This window comes from Eptatretus burgeri, chromosome 9 (genome assembly GCF_056783735.1).
Source record: "Eptatretus burgeri isolate ZD-2024b chromosome 9, Ebu_testis_v1, whole genome shotgun sequence".
Taxonomy (NCBI): Eukaryota; Metazoa; Chordata; class Myxini; order Myxiniformes; family Myxinidae; genus Eptatretus; species Eptatretus burgeri.
In genome coordinates, this window is record NC_140969.1 from 65,991,254 (window position 1) to 66,005,863 (window position 14,610).

General features: G+C 43.1%; 1 protein-coding gene across 4 annotated transcripts in view; it reads right to left on the reverse strand.

Moving 5' to 3' along the window:
• Positions 1-14,610, reverse strand: part of LOC147020253 (atrial natriuretic peptide receptor 1-like) — a 252,988-nt gene that overhangs the window by 145,842 nt on the left and 92,536 nt on the right. For all 4 annotated transcript variants that reach the window (XM_085895487.1, XM_085895485.1, XM_085895483.1 and 1 more), the window contains 3 exons: positions 8,321-8,415; positions 6,200-6,332; positions 1,255-1,339 (listed from right to left, as the gene is read on the reverse strand). In XM_085895487.1, the coding sequence (XP_085751613.1) occupies positions 1,255-1,339; positions 6,200-6,332; positions 8,321-8,415 (313 nt within the window). The remainder of the gene's footprint in view (positions 1-1,254; positions 1,340-6,199; positions 6,333-8,320; positions 8,416-14,610) is intronic.

Genomic DNA, 14,610 nt, shown 5'->3' on the forward strand with positions numbered 1-14,610 from the left:
TTACATCTATAGACTCATGAATCCACTGCAAGCACGTCATTTAGACAGGTATATTATTATCCACCCCAAAATGCAAGTGCATGATCCATCCTAAACCCAACCACACTGCCTTATCAATTTGGGTGTAAACAGATTGCACTATGCTAAAGAATGCATAAGATGCAGCAGCAGTGTACTCACCATGAGCTGCATCTATTCTGGGCTTGATTCTCATTCAAACCATAAACCCTTCAACATGGTGCTTTGCAAAAAGTACTTGTGTAACAAGTGCACTGTCCGAAGGCATGTGTATCTTAATCCTCTTTCTGGAGGCCATTAAATACCGCAGGGTGCCTATTAAAAAAAGAGTACTAGCCTGGCCAAATTCCAAATTCTTACCCTTATGTGCAGGGGCACTGTTCAATTATCAGCTCTGTCTTATTAATACCACAACCAGCAGGCTGAATTAGTTGTTGATCCTGGTCCAATATATATATATATATATATATATATATATATATATATATATATATATATATATATATATATATATATATATATATACTTGAAAAATAAGGACTTGGACAGGAGACATCCGTGTAACAGTGGGTGTTATTGGTTGATGGATTGCATGACAGCTCATTTGATGAAAGTGCTCGTCGCTTAAAGCCGTCTGCTTCTCTATTTGTTCCTCTGTGGAACCTAAATTCACTGAAACTGCTGTTCTTGAGCAGTACATGTACAGGAGTCATTGCATCTCAGAATTTTCAGCAGCTGTGTAAAGCCAGCTGCGGTTCCTGCAAAAGCTTGGTCATGAATGTGAATGACTTTAATACTTCTTGTAAAAAGAGTATACTATTGTAGTCCTGTCAAATGCCCAAAAATTCCTCCACACATATTTGATACTATATCTATGTTTATGTGGATGTTGTTCAAGTTTGTCAATGGTAAAGACATAACTTAAATCCAGTTTATAGAAAATTGTGTTGACATAAAGATAGTAATGCTGGTTACGGCACAGGATTACAGATGATATGCCATAATGCCTCCTTCTGCGTCTAAATTACCTTGCATTTCCTTATAAATCCTGTCTATGGTTTTCAATCCTTTGATCAATTTAAAATCATTCCAAATAAAACAAAATTTGATCAAAATGATTGGAATCATTGTAGTTGCCCGAATGTGTGCCTTTACTGCAGTTATGCCACCCTGGCAGTAACAATACTCTAAATGATAATGACAAGAGATGTTGTGCCGGTTTTATGCATACCATACCTGTATATGAGATAGGCGATGATGAACATGACGAGCATAACGAGGCTGAAAAGCACAGAAAGCAGTTGCGTAGTCCAAGATGACCCTGGAGTTTTGTAAGCAACAAAAAAAAAGACCAATCAAGCACCATATATACATGTATTGTCTCACTCTGCACACTTAGGCTTCTTATATCATGAGAAAACTGCATCCTTTCAATCATACAACTGTAGTTGTAAATTAGGCAGAATGTCGAAAACCATAATGGAGAGTGGAGAGAAAGCTGCATAATGTACGAGTAGAGACTGCCTGGCCATCCTCATTTTTTTTTTCTGGAGAAAACCAAAGCTCATGTGGGACTTCAAAACATGTAAAATATGCTCAACAAAAATATCATACCATAACAAATATATTAAACAAATTTGGACTTTTATCCGTTCATTTTTCCACGAAGCTATCACTCTCATATGATAAGGATTCTGATTCGTACAAAAGCACCATACGGATTTCTCAAAAACGAAAGCCATGGGGACATTAAATACCAGGCGAACTTGTCTTCTTCAAGACTTCTCTGGAATTTCTGTGCAGCTTATCAGAACGGTTATTTGGCCAAAATCCAAACTATAGGCTGCAGAAGGCAAACGTTCTACTTCCTTGCTTTAGGAATCCCTGTTTACCTCTGCCACCAAATGTGGATGGAGGTTATGTTTTCATGCCTGTTTGTCTGTCAGTGAGCAGGATATCTCAAAAAGGTATGGATGGATTTGGATGAAACTTGGTAGACCGGTTGGGTATGTAACAGGGTCAAATTGATTTGACTTTGGTGAAGATCCAGATAAGTAGTTGAATTTAAGCGATTCTTCACCACTGAGAAGTAGGGCCAAAAACGATATAATCGAACGATATCTCAAAAAAGTTATGGACGGATTTGGATGAAACTTGGAAAGATTTGGTGTGTGACAAGGACGAATTGATTCTATTTTGGTGAAGACCCAGATCCAAGTACTTTAAAATTTGTTCAAGTAATTCTTCACCGTTAAGGGATGGGCCCAAAAACGATATATAGCATGAGATTTCAAACATTTATGGATGGATTTGGATGAAACTTGGTGGGTGAGTTAGATAGGTGACAAGAATAAGCCGATTATGGTTTGGTTAAAGTATGGATGCAGATCTGGCCAGTCATTGGTAAAATGTTCAGCCTGGTGGAGGTATGCACTCTACTGAGTGCAGTTCTAGTTTGAGAGTGCATTTAGGAGATACTTTCGAGTCATGACTAATGACTATATTCATGCATGTATTGTCTCACTCCGCTCAGTCATCCCGGTGTTTTGCAGGCAGGGCAAGGCTTCAATCTGTGTGTCGTCCCTCAGATGGACATTAAACTGGGAGTTCCAACTGCAAGCATAATTTGGTGGACGTTCAAAATTCCCCATCTTTCGTGAAGAGAAGGTGAGCTATCGCCACCTCCATGCAAAAAAATCAAATTCCTGCCCTGACTGATGGGACGGTAACGTTAAGCTACCCAGCATAACCTCCGCCAAGAAGCTGTTTCAGCAGAACAGACGCTCCATAACAAGTATGGTATATTAATGATGAGGGGCGAGCAGAATCGCCGAGGCGTACGTACACTCACCTATAAGCTGTCTCGCCTGGTTGTGAATCTCGACCCAGCTATATTAAAGTCATCCTGGTGTTTCACAGGAAGGGCGATTCATCAATGATGTGCATGCTGTCCTTTGGATGATCGTTAAACTGATGTCCCATCTGCCGGCATTAGTTGGTGGAAGTTAAAAATCCCACGTATCCTTCGTAAATAGGAGGTGAGCTATCGCCGGCACCATGGCCAAACTCCAAATTCCTGCCTTAACTACTGCTGGGAAGGCAATGGCAAACCACCCAGTATAACCCTTGCTCAGGAAGCTGCTTTGGCAGCACTGACGCTCTGTGAAGAGTATGGTACATCAGATATATATATATATATATATATATATATATATATATATATATATATATATATATATATAAACGATGATGAACTAATACCTATAATCACATGTTTCCCACTTGAACACGTGTGCTGCAAGCCTGTTGAAACTTACAGAATGGTTGAGCCATATGGCAATGATAAATCATGGCCATCTGAATTCAAGTGCACCCTGGGAGCAAGAGGTTTTATGAACGATATATTAATAATGATGCCCAGCACTGGATAATAATGTCCTAAAAATTTTTGTAATCCAATTTTTTTTTGTCCCAATACTTTTGTAATCCCCTTAATTTTAAGCGCCTTTTCGTGATACATATCAACCAATGAAAGGAACATAAAAGTGAAACAATTGTGGGAAAACCTCATCCAAAAAAAAAACAAAACTGTGAAATCAAAGGAGACAATGGGTCAGCCTTCTGTTTTGGACATGGAAATAACTTTTTAGGAAGTATACGAAATAAAGAGAAAGTGCCAGAACTAGCATATCTACCTGTAGGATCAGGAAACATGATTGTAACAAATAAACACCTATAATTTGCATCATTGACTCTGCATGTTTTGCGTGGTTGGAGTATGCGATGTAGTGTGCATGGTGCAATTGGTCCACATGTGGAGCTATGAAAACTCGATGTTCTTTACGGCCTTGTATGCAATGCCATATGAAGCATCAGCGGCCCTCTGAACTCTCCAACCCTTGAAATTACAAACAGATATTTCAGTATTGCCCGTAATTCAGCCGTGCACTCGTATAGCTGAGCCTGCCAGGTTTGCCAGACTGCTAATGTAAGCCTTCTCTGTTCAGCATATGCAGGGGCCTCTATCAAGGTTAAATTAATCTTTGATTTCCACCATGTTGATGTGCTGTATGCCACATCCTGTCAACTCCTCAATGGTATTGGGGCCTCACAGTGAGCTTCTTACTTACATTTACTGTATACTGGTTTATACATCTAACATCTTTTAATTTGTTCAAGGAATTAAACATAAATGACAACAACCAGCACCTTGATACCTCGCTATTATTTTTTGCTGTGAACTGGACTATTTGTGAGTATGGTATTTCATTCGTATAACTTTTTGAACACTGCATGTATATCCTTTTTGTAATAAGGAAATATAAACTAACTGCAATGATATAGGTATAGTCCAACCACCCACAAAGCCAGCACTACGTTCTCTAAATTAAAAATATAACTCCACCCATGATGTGTCCTCAACTTACTATCTGCATGAAAATGGCCAGATTTAATATTTCTCAGCTTTTAAAATTTGAATTCCCTGATAATTTAATTTGCTCGGGATTCGTGGCATTGCGAAGAAGTAGGTGTACTTACCTCTCAGCTATCTATTCTGGGGTTGAATCTCGACTTCGCTGTGTGCGTGCGCATATATATATATATATATATATATATATATATATATATATTTATATATATATATATATATATATATATATATATATATATATATATATATATATATATATGTGTCTTCCATCAGAAAGACACAGTGGCTGTTGGTGAACGTTTACATTTCCATGGTATCTTTCATAAAGAGTAGTTGGTAGTCGAATTATCACTAGCACTGAAGAAGTCTCGAATTCCTGGCTAAATCAGCTTCAGTTGCTTGTCACGCCTGATCACCTGATCACATGGTTCGTGAAAGACTCGAGCCAAAAACTTTGACCCCACAAGAAGGTGGGACTAATTGTGGCCATTAAAATAATTTGTAGAAGTCTTAATTTACCACCGAGATGCTAACTTTTTAACTTGATGAAAGTAATATTAAATATTTCTGGACATAGCTGTTTAATAACTATGAATAAAGTTTAATTTTCTGAAGACTTGACATGTAATCTTGACATGAAAATCTTGTGTCAAGTTACATTTTAAAATCAGCTTGGGTTGGCCTGATAATGTTCTCATCCGAATCCCTGGCTCATGATTCATGTTCTCATTCAGGCCTTGATGACCATCAAGCTCATGAGCCTGAGTGCATTGTAAAAAACAAAAAAAAGGTGCTTTTGAATTACTTTATTAAAAAGCCATTAATTTTACCACAATGAATCCAACTAACTCATCTGATTTGGTAAAGGTAAAGGTCAGCCTTTTTGTAAAAATGGAATTCAAAAAGTTCCTTCGTCAGAGTTTTTGCATCTTGGATGCGTTACCTTCGAACGAATTGCATAAAGCTGTGACCATTTTTTAAATCACATGATAAGTTATTCTGCTATCTCCGAGCTGAGTTGCAAAGCAATAACAGCTGTTCATTGCAGAATAAAACTAGAAGGGCACTTGATCGAGCACATACCTCCGCCACGTGAGTGGCCTGATCGATAGAGTGCCTCATCCACGAGAACATGTCTGGCGCATTACATTTTTGAAATATCGTGCTATACAGTACATATATCGTTTTTGGCCCTATCTCTCAATGGTGAAGAATCACTTAAAAAATTAAATAATTCTCTTGTATCCATATTCGGATTTCGATCTTCACCAAAATCGAACCAATTCGTCCATGCGACACACCCAACCTGTCCACCAAGTTTCATCTGAATCCGTCCACAACTTTTTGAGATATCGTGCTGTATATAATTTTTAGCCCTATCTCTCAATGGTGAAGAATCACTTAAAAATTCTAGTCGTCAGATCCAGATCCGGATCTTCACCAAAAATCTAATCAGTTTGTCCTTGTCACACACCCAACCTGTCCACCAAATTTCATCAGGATTGTCCACAACTTTTTGAGATATCCTGCACACAGACAAACAAACAAACAGATAGAAAGGAGTGAAAACATAACCTCCTTCACTTTCGGTGGTGGAGGGAATAAAATGGAAAACTCCAACAACTTTGTCAAATGATTTCGCTTTGCAATGACAGAATAAAATAAAAACAAGACAAAGACACTACAATGAACTGTTGCTAATTTTGATAACCTCTATAAAAGCATAAAAGATGCGTTTTTGTTCCTCACCTTTGCTGCAGATTTCAGAAAAACCAAACTCACAGGGCGGGTTGTCCAGCGTAATGAAACCTTTAGGCCAATGTATGTGAACGCCAGGAACAAAGACAATCTTATCACGAGCACCATCAAAATTTGCCACCACCTTGACAAGAACAAAAATAATACATTGGCAGCATACAAGATAACGGACTATGCTGATGACGACGATGTGCATACTTTATAACAGTCATAAAAAAATCTTGAGAAAAATGACATAGGAATTAAGGGTCTTTTCCAGTGTGACCACTCCTCATTTTCATAAATACCAAAGTGAGCCAATAAAAAAAAGCCAAGAATTCACAAGGTTTCGGAAAAGCGATGAGAATAGAAAACCTATACGCCAAGAAAACCTATAGAAATCCAAGGCGCCAAGGTGAACAACGAATAGCCAAGATCTTGTGAAAAAAGCCAAGGAGTGGTCACACTGGTCTTTTCACCTCCTGCTTTGTGTTTCTGAGCACAATTTATATTTGCTACGAGCAACCTTTTTGTCTGAATCTCGATATGCTTCAATGCTGAGAGCGTGAACGGCATAAAATTTTTATCCAAGTACTGCTAAACTGGAAGTTTTGGGGAAGTTGCTAACAAAGCAATTTGTATTCTAGTGTTCAAGTACATAAATCACTTAACATTCAATAAAAGTTTTAAAAACCGAAGAAGTAAAACTTTTTTCGGAAGTTTACTGCTGTTGATGCACCGTCTTTTACACCACCTTATTTAACACGTTAAATTAGTTATTCGTGCCTGATGTTTGTGTCCTTTATGATGTCTCAAAAAATCGTTTCCTGTTTGGAATGATTTCAAATTCTGTTTGACTGCCAGGCAGGCAGACGTAGTAAAACAAATTACCTTACTCCTCTGTGTAATGCGTGCTCGGGATGAGACTCCGTTCAACTTGCCAAATTCAGAGCCAAAGTACTGCGAAACTGCAGGTTCGTGTTACGATTCATGTTCTGATTCATGTTCTGATTCATGTTCTGATTCATGTTCCACAGTGTTCAAAATATATAATTCAACTGAAATTAGGTAAATCCTCGACCAGAGATTGACGTCTGTAGACAGACCGACAGAGTGAACCTTCATGCACAGAGTAATAATAAAAAAAAATTGAGAAATTCTCCTGATGTATTTTGTTCCTGGAGAGCAGAGCAACACACACACACACACACACACACACACACACACACACACACACACACACACACACACACACACACACACACACACACACACACACACACCACTGCCTGGGAGACAGGATAATTATTTATATCCCATTAAGACTGCCCAGCTAGACATTAGCTATACTGTCAAGGGGTTTGTATTAGACAAACGCAATCCCTGATGAAGAGCTTCCCAAAACATAAAACAATATTTTAAAATGTTTATGAAAGATTTGGTTTTACTTCAAAGGAAGGTTTCACAAGCCATACATACTTATGTGAGACAGAAATGATTTATAGCCGATAATGATTGCCAAGTCTTTTTTTAAACTTCATTTGTTTAAAAAAAAAACTTTTTGCCCTTCAGTTTCAGAACCACTATTACCTGGGGCTGGCATAACACCTCTTGGGTCTAATGTGAAGCAAAGTTGGCAAATACTATGTTTTTTGACACATCAGAGTTTTATCAAGATTTCTCTGTTTTCCCTTTATGATTCCACAGTCATGCTTTTCAAAAAGTAATTGTCTTCTATAAATAAGATATCCCAACCCAAAAAAACAAGATTAATTAAAACTTTCACCAAATCAAGAGCCTACTGGAACTTGCACCAATTTAAGAGCAAATGCAGTATTAAAAAAAACAATCGCAAAATAATGAGGGCAACATTAGTTGTGACTATATCACTATGACCTTCAGTGATTTATTCATGCTAAAATAATTTAACGACGTACAGTATATCTTAAAGACAGCACAAACCCATTTTGGCATTTTGACTTGTGGAGCACTGATCTTGTAAAGACTTCAAACAATGAAATGTTCTTTCCAAGGTGCAAAACACTTGCTCTTCCATAAGCCTCGATCTTGAAAATAAAAAAGGACTTGCAGTTTCTGACGATGCCGATAACAATGTAGAGCGTAACACGATACCTTGAACTTTCCGCTTTCTGGATCCGTCATGTCCCATAGAGAAAAGTTTGTTTCTCTATCCCCATTGCTGTCAATTGGAACCGGTCCCATAATGCCTAAAAAAAACAATTTAAAAAACACTTTATTTAGACAGATATCAAACAATAACAAGGGTAAATGTTGGAACTTGTTTTAGTAGCAGCTTCCAATTCAAATACAGTATAACTTGCCTCATTCTAGGGGAGTGTAAATGCACAAACCTTTATTTACAGTACTGGAATTTATTGTTTCTTCTGACATCTAAAGCTCTCATGGTGTCACTTCATCAGGACACTGAGGCAAAACAAGTTTAATCCATGCCTGAATATGTTTACCAGACAGTCCTTTCAGAAAGAGAGAGACAGTGAGAGTGTGAGATTTGTGAGGATTGAAAGACATATTCCAGGTGTTTGACGAGCTTGTGATTGTTTCTTCAACGTCTGAAGAGAGGGAAGAGGCTGCAGCCTGCCTGTCTGAAGGATGAGGAAATCTTGACAGAGGGTGAAATCATCAGCATATAGATTATCGATAAAGAGGATTTTCCAGAGTCAGAGAGATCATTTATTAAGATCAGGAATAGGACTGGGCCCAGAACACTGCCTTGGGGCACTCCAGCCTTGGCAGGGAGAGGAGATGAAAGGATTCCGTTGAGAACCACATGTTGGCTACAAGCGTAGAGGAAGTCAGGAAGCCAAGTGTGGAGTTGACCTTGGATGTCATGGGGAGAGAGTCCGGAGAGCAAGACAGGATGCCAGACAATATCAAAAGCATGAGATATCTCCAGAAAGATGGCCCTGATCTTATATCAGAGATTGAGGGCTTCCATCCATTATTGGGTGAGAAAAAGCAGAATTTCCTTGGTGGCTTGACCTGGTCTGAAACCAAATTGGTGATCTGAGATGAGGTTGTTCGAGAAAAGGAAGGATTTCATATCAAATGTGATGATAGATCACGTGACCCTGCTGATGATTAGAAGTAAGCTGATATATCTGAAGTTGAAGGGATCAGTTTTTGCACCTTTTCATGGAATACAGTGATGTTGGTGGATTTCCAAGCTGATTGAAGATGACAGAGTGCAAATGACAGGGTGAAAATGGCATAGAGGATGTGTAAGAGCAGCAGAGCAAGATTTTATGAGACGTGAGCTGATGCTGTCCGGGCGAGTAGCAGAGTCAGAGTCGAGGGTTGAAAGAACCTTCTCCACCTTTTCAGGTGCAAAAGCAACAGAGTCCAGGAGCAGATGGGTACAACAGGGAAGGATGAGTTCCGAAAGTAAGGGATTGGAGACAAAAGGTCAGGTCAGGTTTGGGGGCATGTGCCAGAGCAGCGCGTCACTGTGTCCACTTTCTGCCGGTACTCCAGGGGCCTCTGTCTGGCCATCCCCCAGGCAGATACCTGGCCGATCCCCATCTCCTTGAGATGCCGATCACCCTGCTGTAACCACGAGGCATGTGGTCGGCCAATTGGCCTCCTCCACTCACGAGACTCCCTCGCTGAGGGAATCTGGTGAGCAGGATCAGCGTCAGGAAAACGAGCCACATGTCCATACAGCTGCAGCTGACGCTCACAGACTATGCAGGTAACAAATCTCATTTGAGTCTCTCTTAGAAACCGCTCGTTGGACACAAAGTTTGACCAGCGATAGCCAAGTATTCTCCGAAGAGAGCAGGTACCAAAGGAATTAGGTCTCAGTCTCAGATCCTTGGTCAGAGCAAAGTCTCACATCAATAGAGCAAGACTGGAAGCACCAAGGACCTGAAGACTCGGACTTTCGTCCTCCCGCACAGGTACAGGCAGCGCCACACCTGATGATCCAGTGAATCCATGACTCCTCAGGCCCAACCCAGACGTCTGTTGACCTCTGACTCACAGCCAGCAGAGATATGAAAATCACTGCCAAGGTAAGTGAATCTCTCCATGTCCTCAACATCCTCACCACAAACAGGCACAGACAGGACAGCAGAATCCAAGATGTCATTGAAAGCCTGGATCTTAGTTTTGACCCAGGAAACCCGTAATCCCAGCGGCTCCGACTTCTCATTCAGCACCTCGAGGGCCCCCAGAAGGAAATCTAAAGTCTCTGCAAAGATGACCACATCATCTGCGAAATCAAGGTCAGAGATCTTGACATTCCCAAACGGTGCACCGCAGCTTGATCTCTCCAACATCCTCCATATAATCCAGTCCATACAAGTGCTGAAAAGTGTGGAGGCCAGTACAAAACCCTGACGAACTCCAGTAACAACGGTAAATAAGTCAGAGATGGTATCACCACATTTCACAGTACTCTCAGTACCAAAGTAGAGTTCAGACATCAGATCGATCCGTTTTGGTGGCACCCCACGAAGATGAAGAATCCTCCAGAGGGCATCCCGATTCACTGAATCAAAAGCTTTACAGAGATCAACATAAGCTGCAAGCAGCCCCTGCTGAAACCCTCTCCTGCGTTCGGTGAGGACCCGAAGCGCAAGGATACGGTCAATCGTTAACCTCTTTGGTGTAAAGCCTGACTGCTCTGGACGCTGGTGTTCAAAAGAGATGGTGACGAACCCTATCAATAATTATCTGAGCAAATACCTTGCCCGGCACTGAGAGCGGCGTCACCCCTCGGAAGTTGTTGCAGTCTTGGCGATCACCCTTCCCTTTCTAGAGAGGGAAAACAAGGCCCATCTTCCAATCAGTTGGGATGATGCCTGTGTTCCAGGCAGAACACAAACTGCATGGAAAGACATGAGTGCAGCATTTCCACCAGCCTTGAGAAGTTCAGCATTGATGCCACAGATCCCTGGAGCTTTACCCCTTTTCAACCGGTTCACCGCAGCCCGTGTTTCCACAAACAAAGGTGGATCACAGCTGACGGTAGCTGAGGAGTTTGCGAACAGGCTAAGTGGAGATTTGGGGGGTCTGGGTGCTTTGGGAGGTCCTGAAGAGTTGTGGAGTGCCTTCCAGACCACCTCCTTGATGTTGCCGGTGGATGTCTTGGAACTCACCGAAGGGAAAAGAAGAATTTTGTCTCTCAAGGGACACTGGATACCATTGACCGGAGTCGCAGGGCCAGGCTGAATGGCAGAGCTGAGCTGTTCAGGGAGCTGAGGCGTAAAAATACGTGCGCCGAGGGTGGACAAGGAGGCCTATGTGCGAGGAATCTGTGAGGGGGTAGAGTATCACCTGTGGTCAAGTGATTCTCGTCCTGCTCACAGGGGAATTTGCGCATTGCGTTCATCCAAGCCCATCCCTCGGTGTTCGAGCAAAGGGTGTTGGGCTCTTGACAGAGGAGTGGTTAGGGTGGTGGCTTGGGATCCTAGGGTCCCGCTGGGATCGAAGTAAAGGCCCGCTGGGCTGGTTACTTTGAGCGGTTGTACCAGGCTGATCCACCAGCTGTGAAGTTGGACGTTAGGGGTGTTACAATAACTGTTGCTGACCCTCCAAGCAACTGTGGTCCACCTTCATTTGTAGAAACACAGGCTGTGGTGAACCGGTTGAAATGGGGTAAAGCTCCAGGGATCTGTGGCATCCATGCTGAACTTCTCAAGGCTGGTGGAAATGCTGCACTCATGTCGTTGCATGCAGTTCTGTGCTCTGCCTCGAACACAGGTGTCATCCCAACTGACTGGAAGAGGGGCCTTGTTGTCCCTCTCTGGAATGGGAAGCGTGATCGCCAAGCCTGCAACAACGACTGAGGGGTGATGCTGCTCTTAGTGCCGGGCAAGGCCTTTGCTCCGATAATTCTTGATAGGGTTCGCCACCATCTGCTTGAGCACGTGTCCAGAGCAGTCAGGTTTTACACCACAGAGGTCAACAACGATTGACCGTATCCTTGCTCTTCGGGTCCTCACCGAACGCAGACGAGAGTTTAGACAGGGGCTGCTTGCAGCCTATGTTGATCTCTGTATAGCGTTTGATTCAGTGAATCAGGATGCCCTCTGGAGGATTCTTGGTCCTCGTGGGGTGCCACCAAAACGGATTGATCTGATGTCTGAACTCGACTCTGGTACTGAGAGTGCTGTGAGATGTGGTGGTGCCATCTCTGACTTAATTCCAGTTGTAAGTGGAGTTCATCAGGGGTGTGTACTGGCCCCCACACTTTTCAGCACTTGTATGGACTGGATTCTAGGCAAGATGTCAGAGAGATCAAGTTTCGGTGCATCATTTAGGAATGTCAAGATCTCTGACCTTGATTTTGCAGATGATGCAGTCATCTTTGCGGAGACTTTCAATATCCTTTTGGGGGCTCTCAACGTGCTGAATGAGGAGTCGGAGCCGCTGGGATTATGGGTTTCTTGGGACAAAACTAAGATCCAGGCTTTCAATGACATCTTGGATGCTGCTGTCTTGTCTGTGCCTGTTTGTGGAGAGGATGTTGAGGTCGTGGAGAGATTCACTTACCTTGGCAGTGATATTTATGTCTCTGCTGGCTGTGAGTCAAAGGTCAATAGACGCCTGGGTCAGGCCTGGGGAGTCATGGATTCACTGGATCATGGGGTGTGGCGCTGCCGGCACCTGTGCAGGAGGACGAAAGTCCGAGTCTTCAGGTCCTTGGTGCTTCCAGTCTTGCTCTATTGATGCGAGACTTGGACTTTGACCAAGGATCTGAGACAGACTTAATTCCTTTGGAACCAGGTCTCTTCAGAGAATCCTTGGCTATCGCGAGTCAGACTTTGTGTCCAACGAGCGGTTGCTGAGAGAGACTCGCATGAGATTTGTTACCTGCATAGTCCGTGAGCATCAGCTGCGGCTGTATGGGCATGTGGCTCGTTTTCCTGACGCTGATCCTGCTCATCAGATTCTCTCAGCGAGGGAGTCTCGTGAGTGAAGGAGGCCAATGGGCCGACCACGTGCCTCATGTTTTCCGCAAGTTGATCGGCATCTCAAGGAGACTGGGATGGGCCTGGCGTCTGCCTGGGGGATGGCCAGACGGAGGCCCCTGGAGTTCCGATGGAAAGTGGACACAGCGATGCACTGCTCTGGTGCCCGCTCCCATACCTGACCTGACCTGACAGAACTGCATGCAACAAAATGAGTGCAGCATTTCCACCAGCCTTGAGAAGTTCAGCATGGTTGCCCCAGATCACAGGAGCTTTACCCCATTTCAACCGGTTCACCACAGCCTGTGTTTCCACAAGCGAAGGTGGACCACAGTTGATTGGAGGGTCAGCAACAGTTATTGTAACACCCCTGATGTCCAATTTGACAGCTGGTGGAACAGCCTGGTACAACCACTCAAAGTAACCGGCCTAGCGGCCTTTCACTTCGGACTCCTCTGTCAAGAGCTTTCCACCCTCTACAATAACTGCAGTACACCGAGGGATGGGCTTCGACGAACGCAATGCGTGAATTCTCCTGTAAGCAGGACGAGAATCACTTGACCACAGGTGATGCTCTACCCCCTCACAAATTCCTCACACATTGGCCTCCTTGTCCACCCTTTACGCACATACAGTTTTATGCCTCAGCTCCCTGAACAGCTCAGCTCTGCCAATGAGCTTGGCCCTGCGACTATGGTCAATGTTATCCAGTGTCCCGAGAGACAAAATTCTTCTTTGCCCTACGGTGAGTTCCAAGACATCCACCGGCAACATCAAGGACGGTGGTCTTGAAGGCACTCCACAACTCTTCAGGACCTCCCAAAGCACCCAGACCCCCCAAATCTCCACTCAGCTGATTCGCAAACTCCTCAGCTACACTCTCATCCTTGAGCTTGCCAACATCCAGCCGAAGCTGGGATGGTACCATGCTCCTGGATTTTAGGTGCAACGTAAGAGTTGCTACAACAAGCCGGTGGTCAGTATTGAGGAACTGAGCACTTCGGTCGACCCTGCAGTTCTGGATCATCCTCCAGCAACCATCAACGAGGACATGGTCAATCTCCTTTGCCACACCGCCAGCCTTGGAATACCAAGTCCAGCGATGCGCTTGTCGGTGCTGAAACCATGAACTGGCCACCCTCAATCCATGACTTCTTGCAAAGTCAAGGAACTTGGTGCTATTCAGGATCACAGTTCCTGACCCATGGGGACCAACACAATTCTCATAACCATCCCTATCAGTTCCAGTCGATGCATTGAAATCCCCCAAGACTAGAAGTCTATCTCGTCTGGGGCAATGATCAACCACAGACTCGAGTGTGGCGTAGAATGTGTCCTTCACGGTGAGATCATTTGACTCAGTCGGAGCATAGACAGAGACCAGGGAAATGACACCCAAGGAGTGACGAATCTTTTGTCTCATAATAAGCTTGTTGACGGGTGTTACCTCAATTATCATTGGAGTCA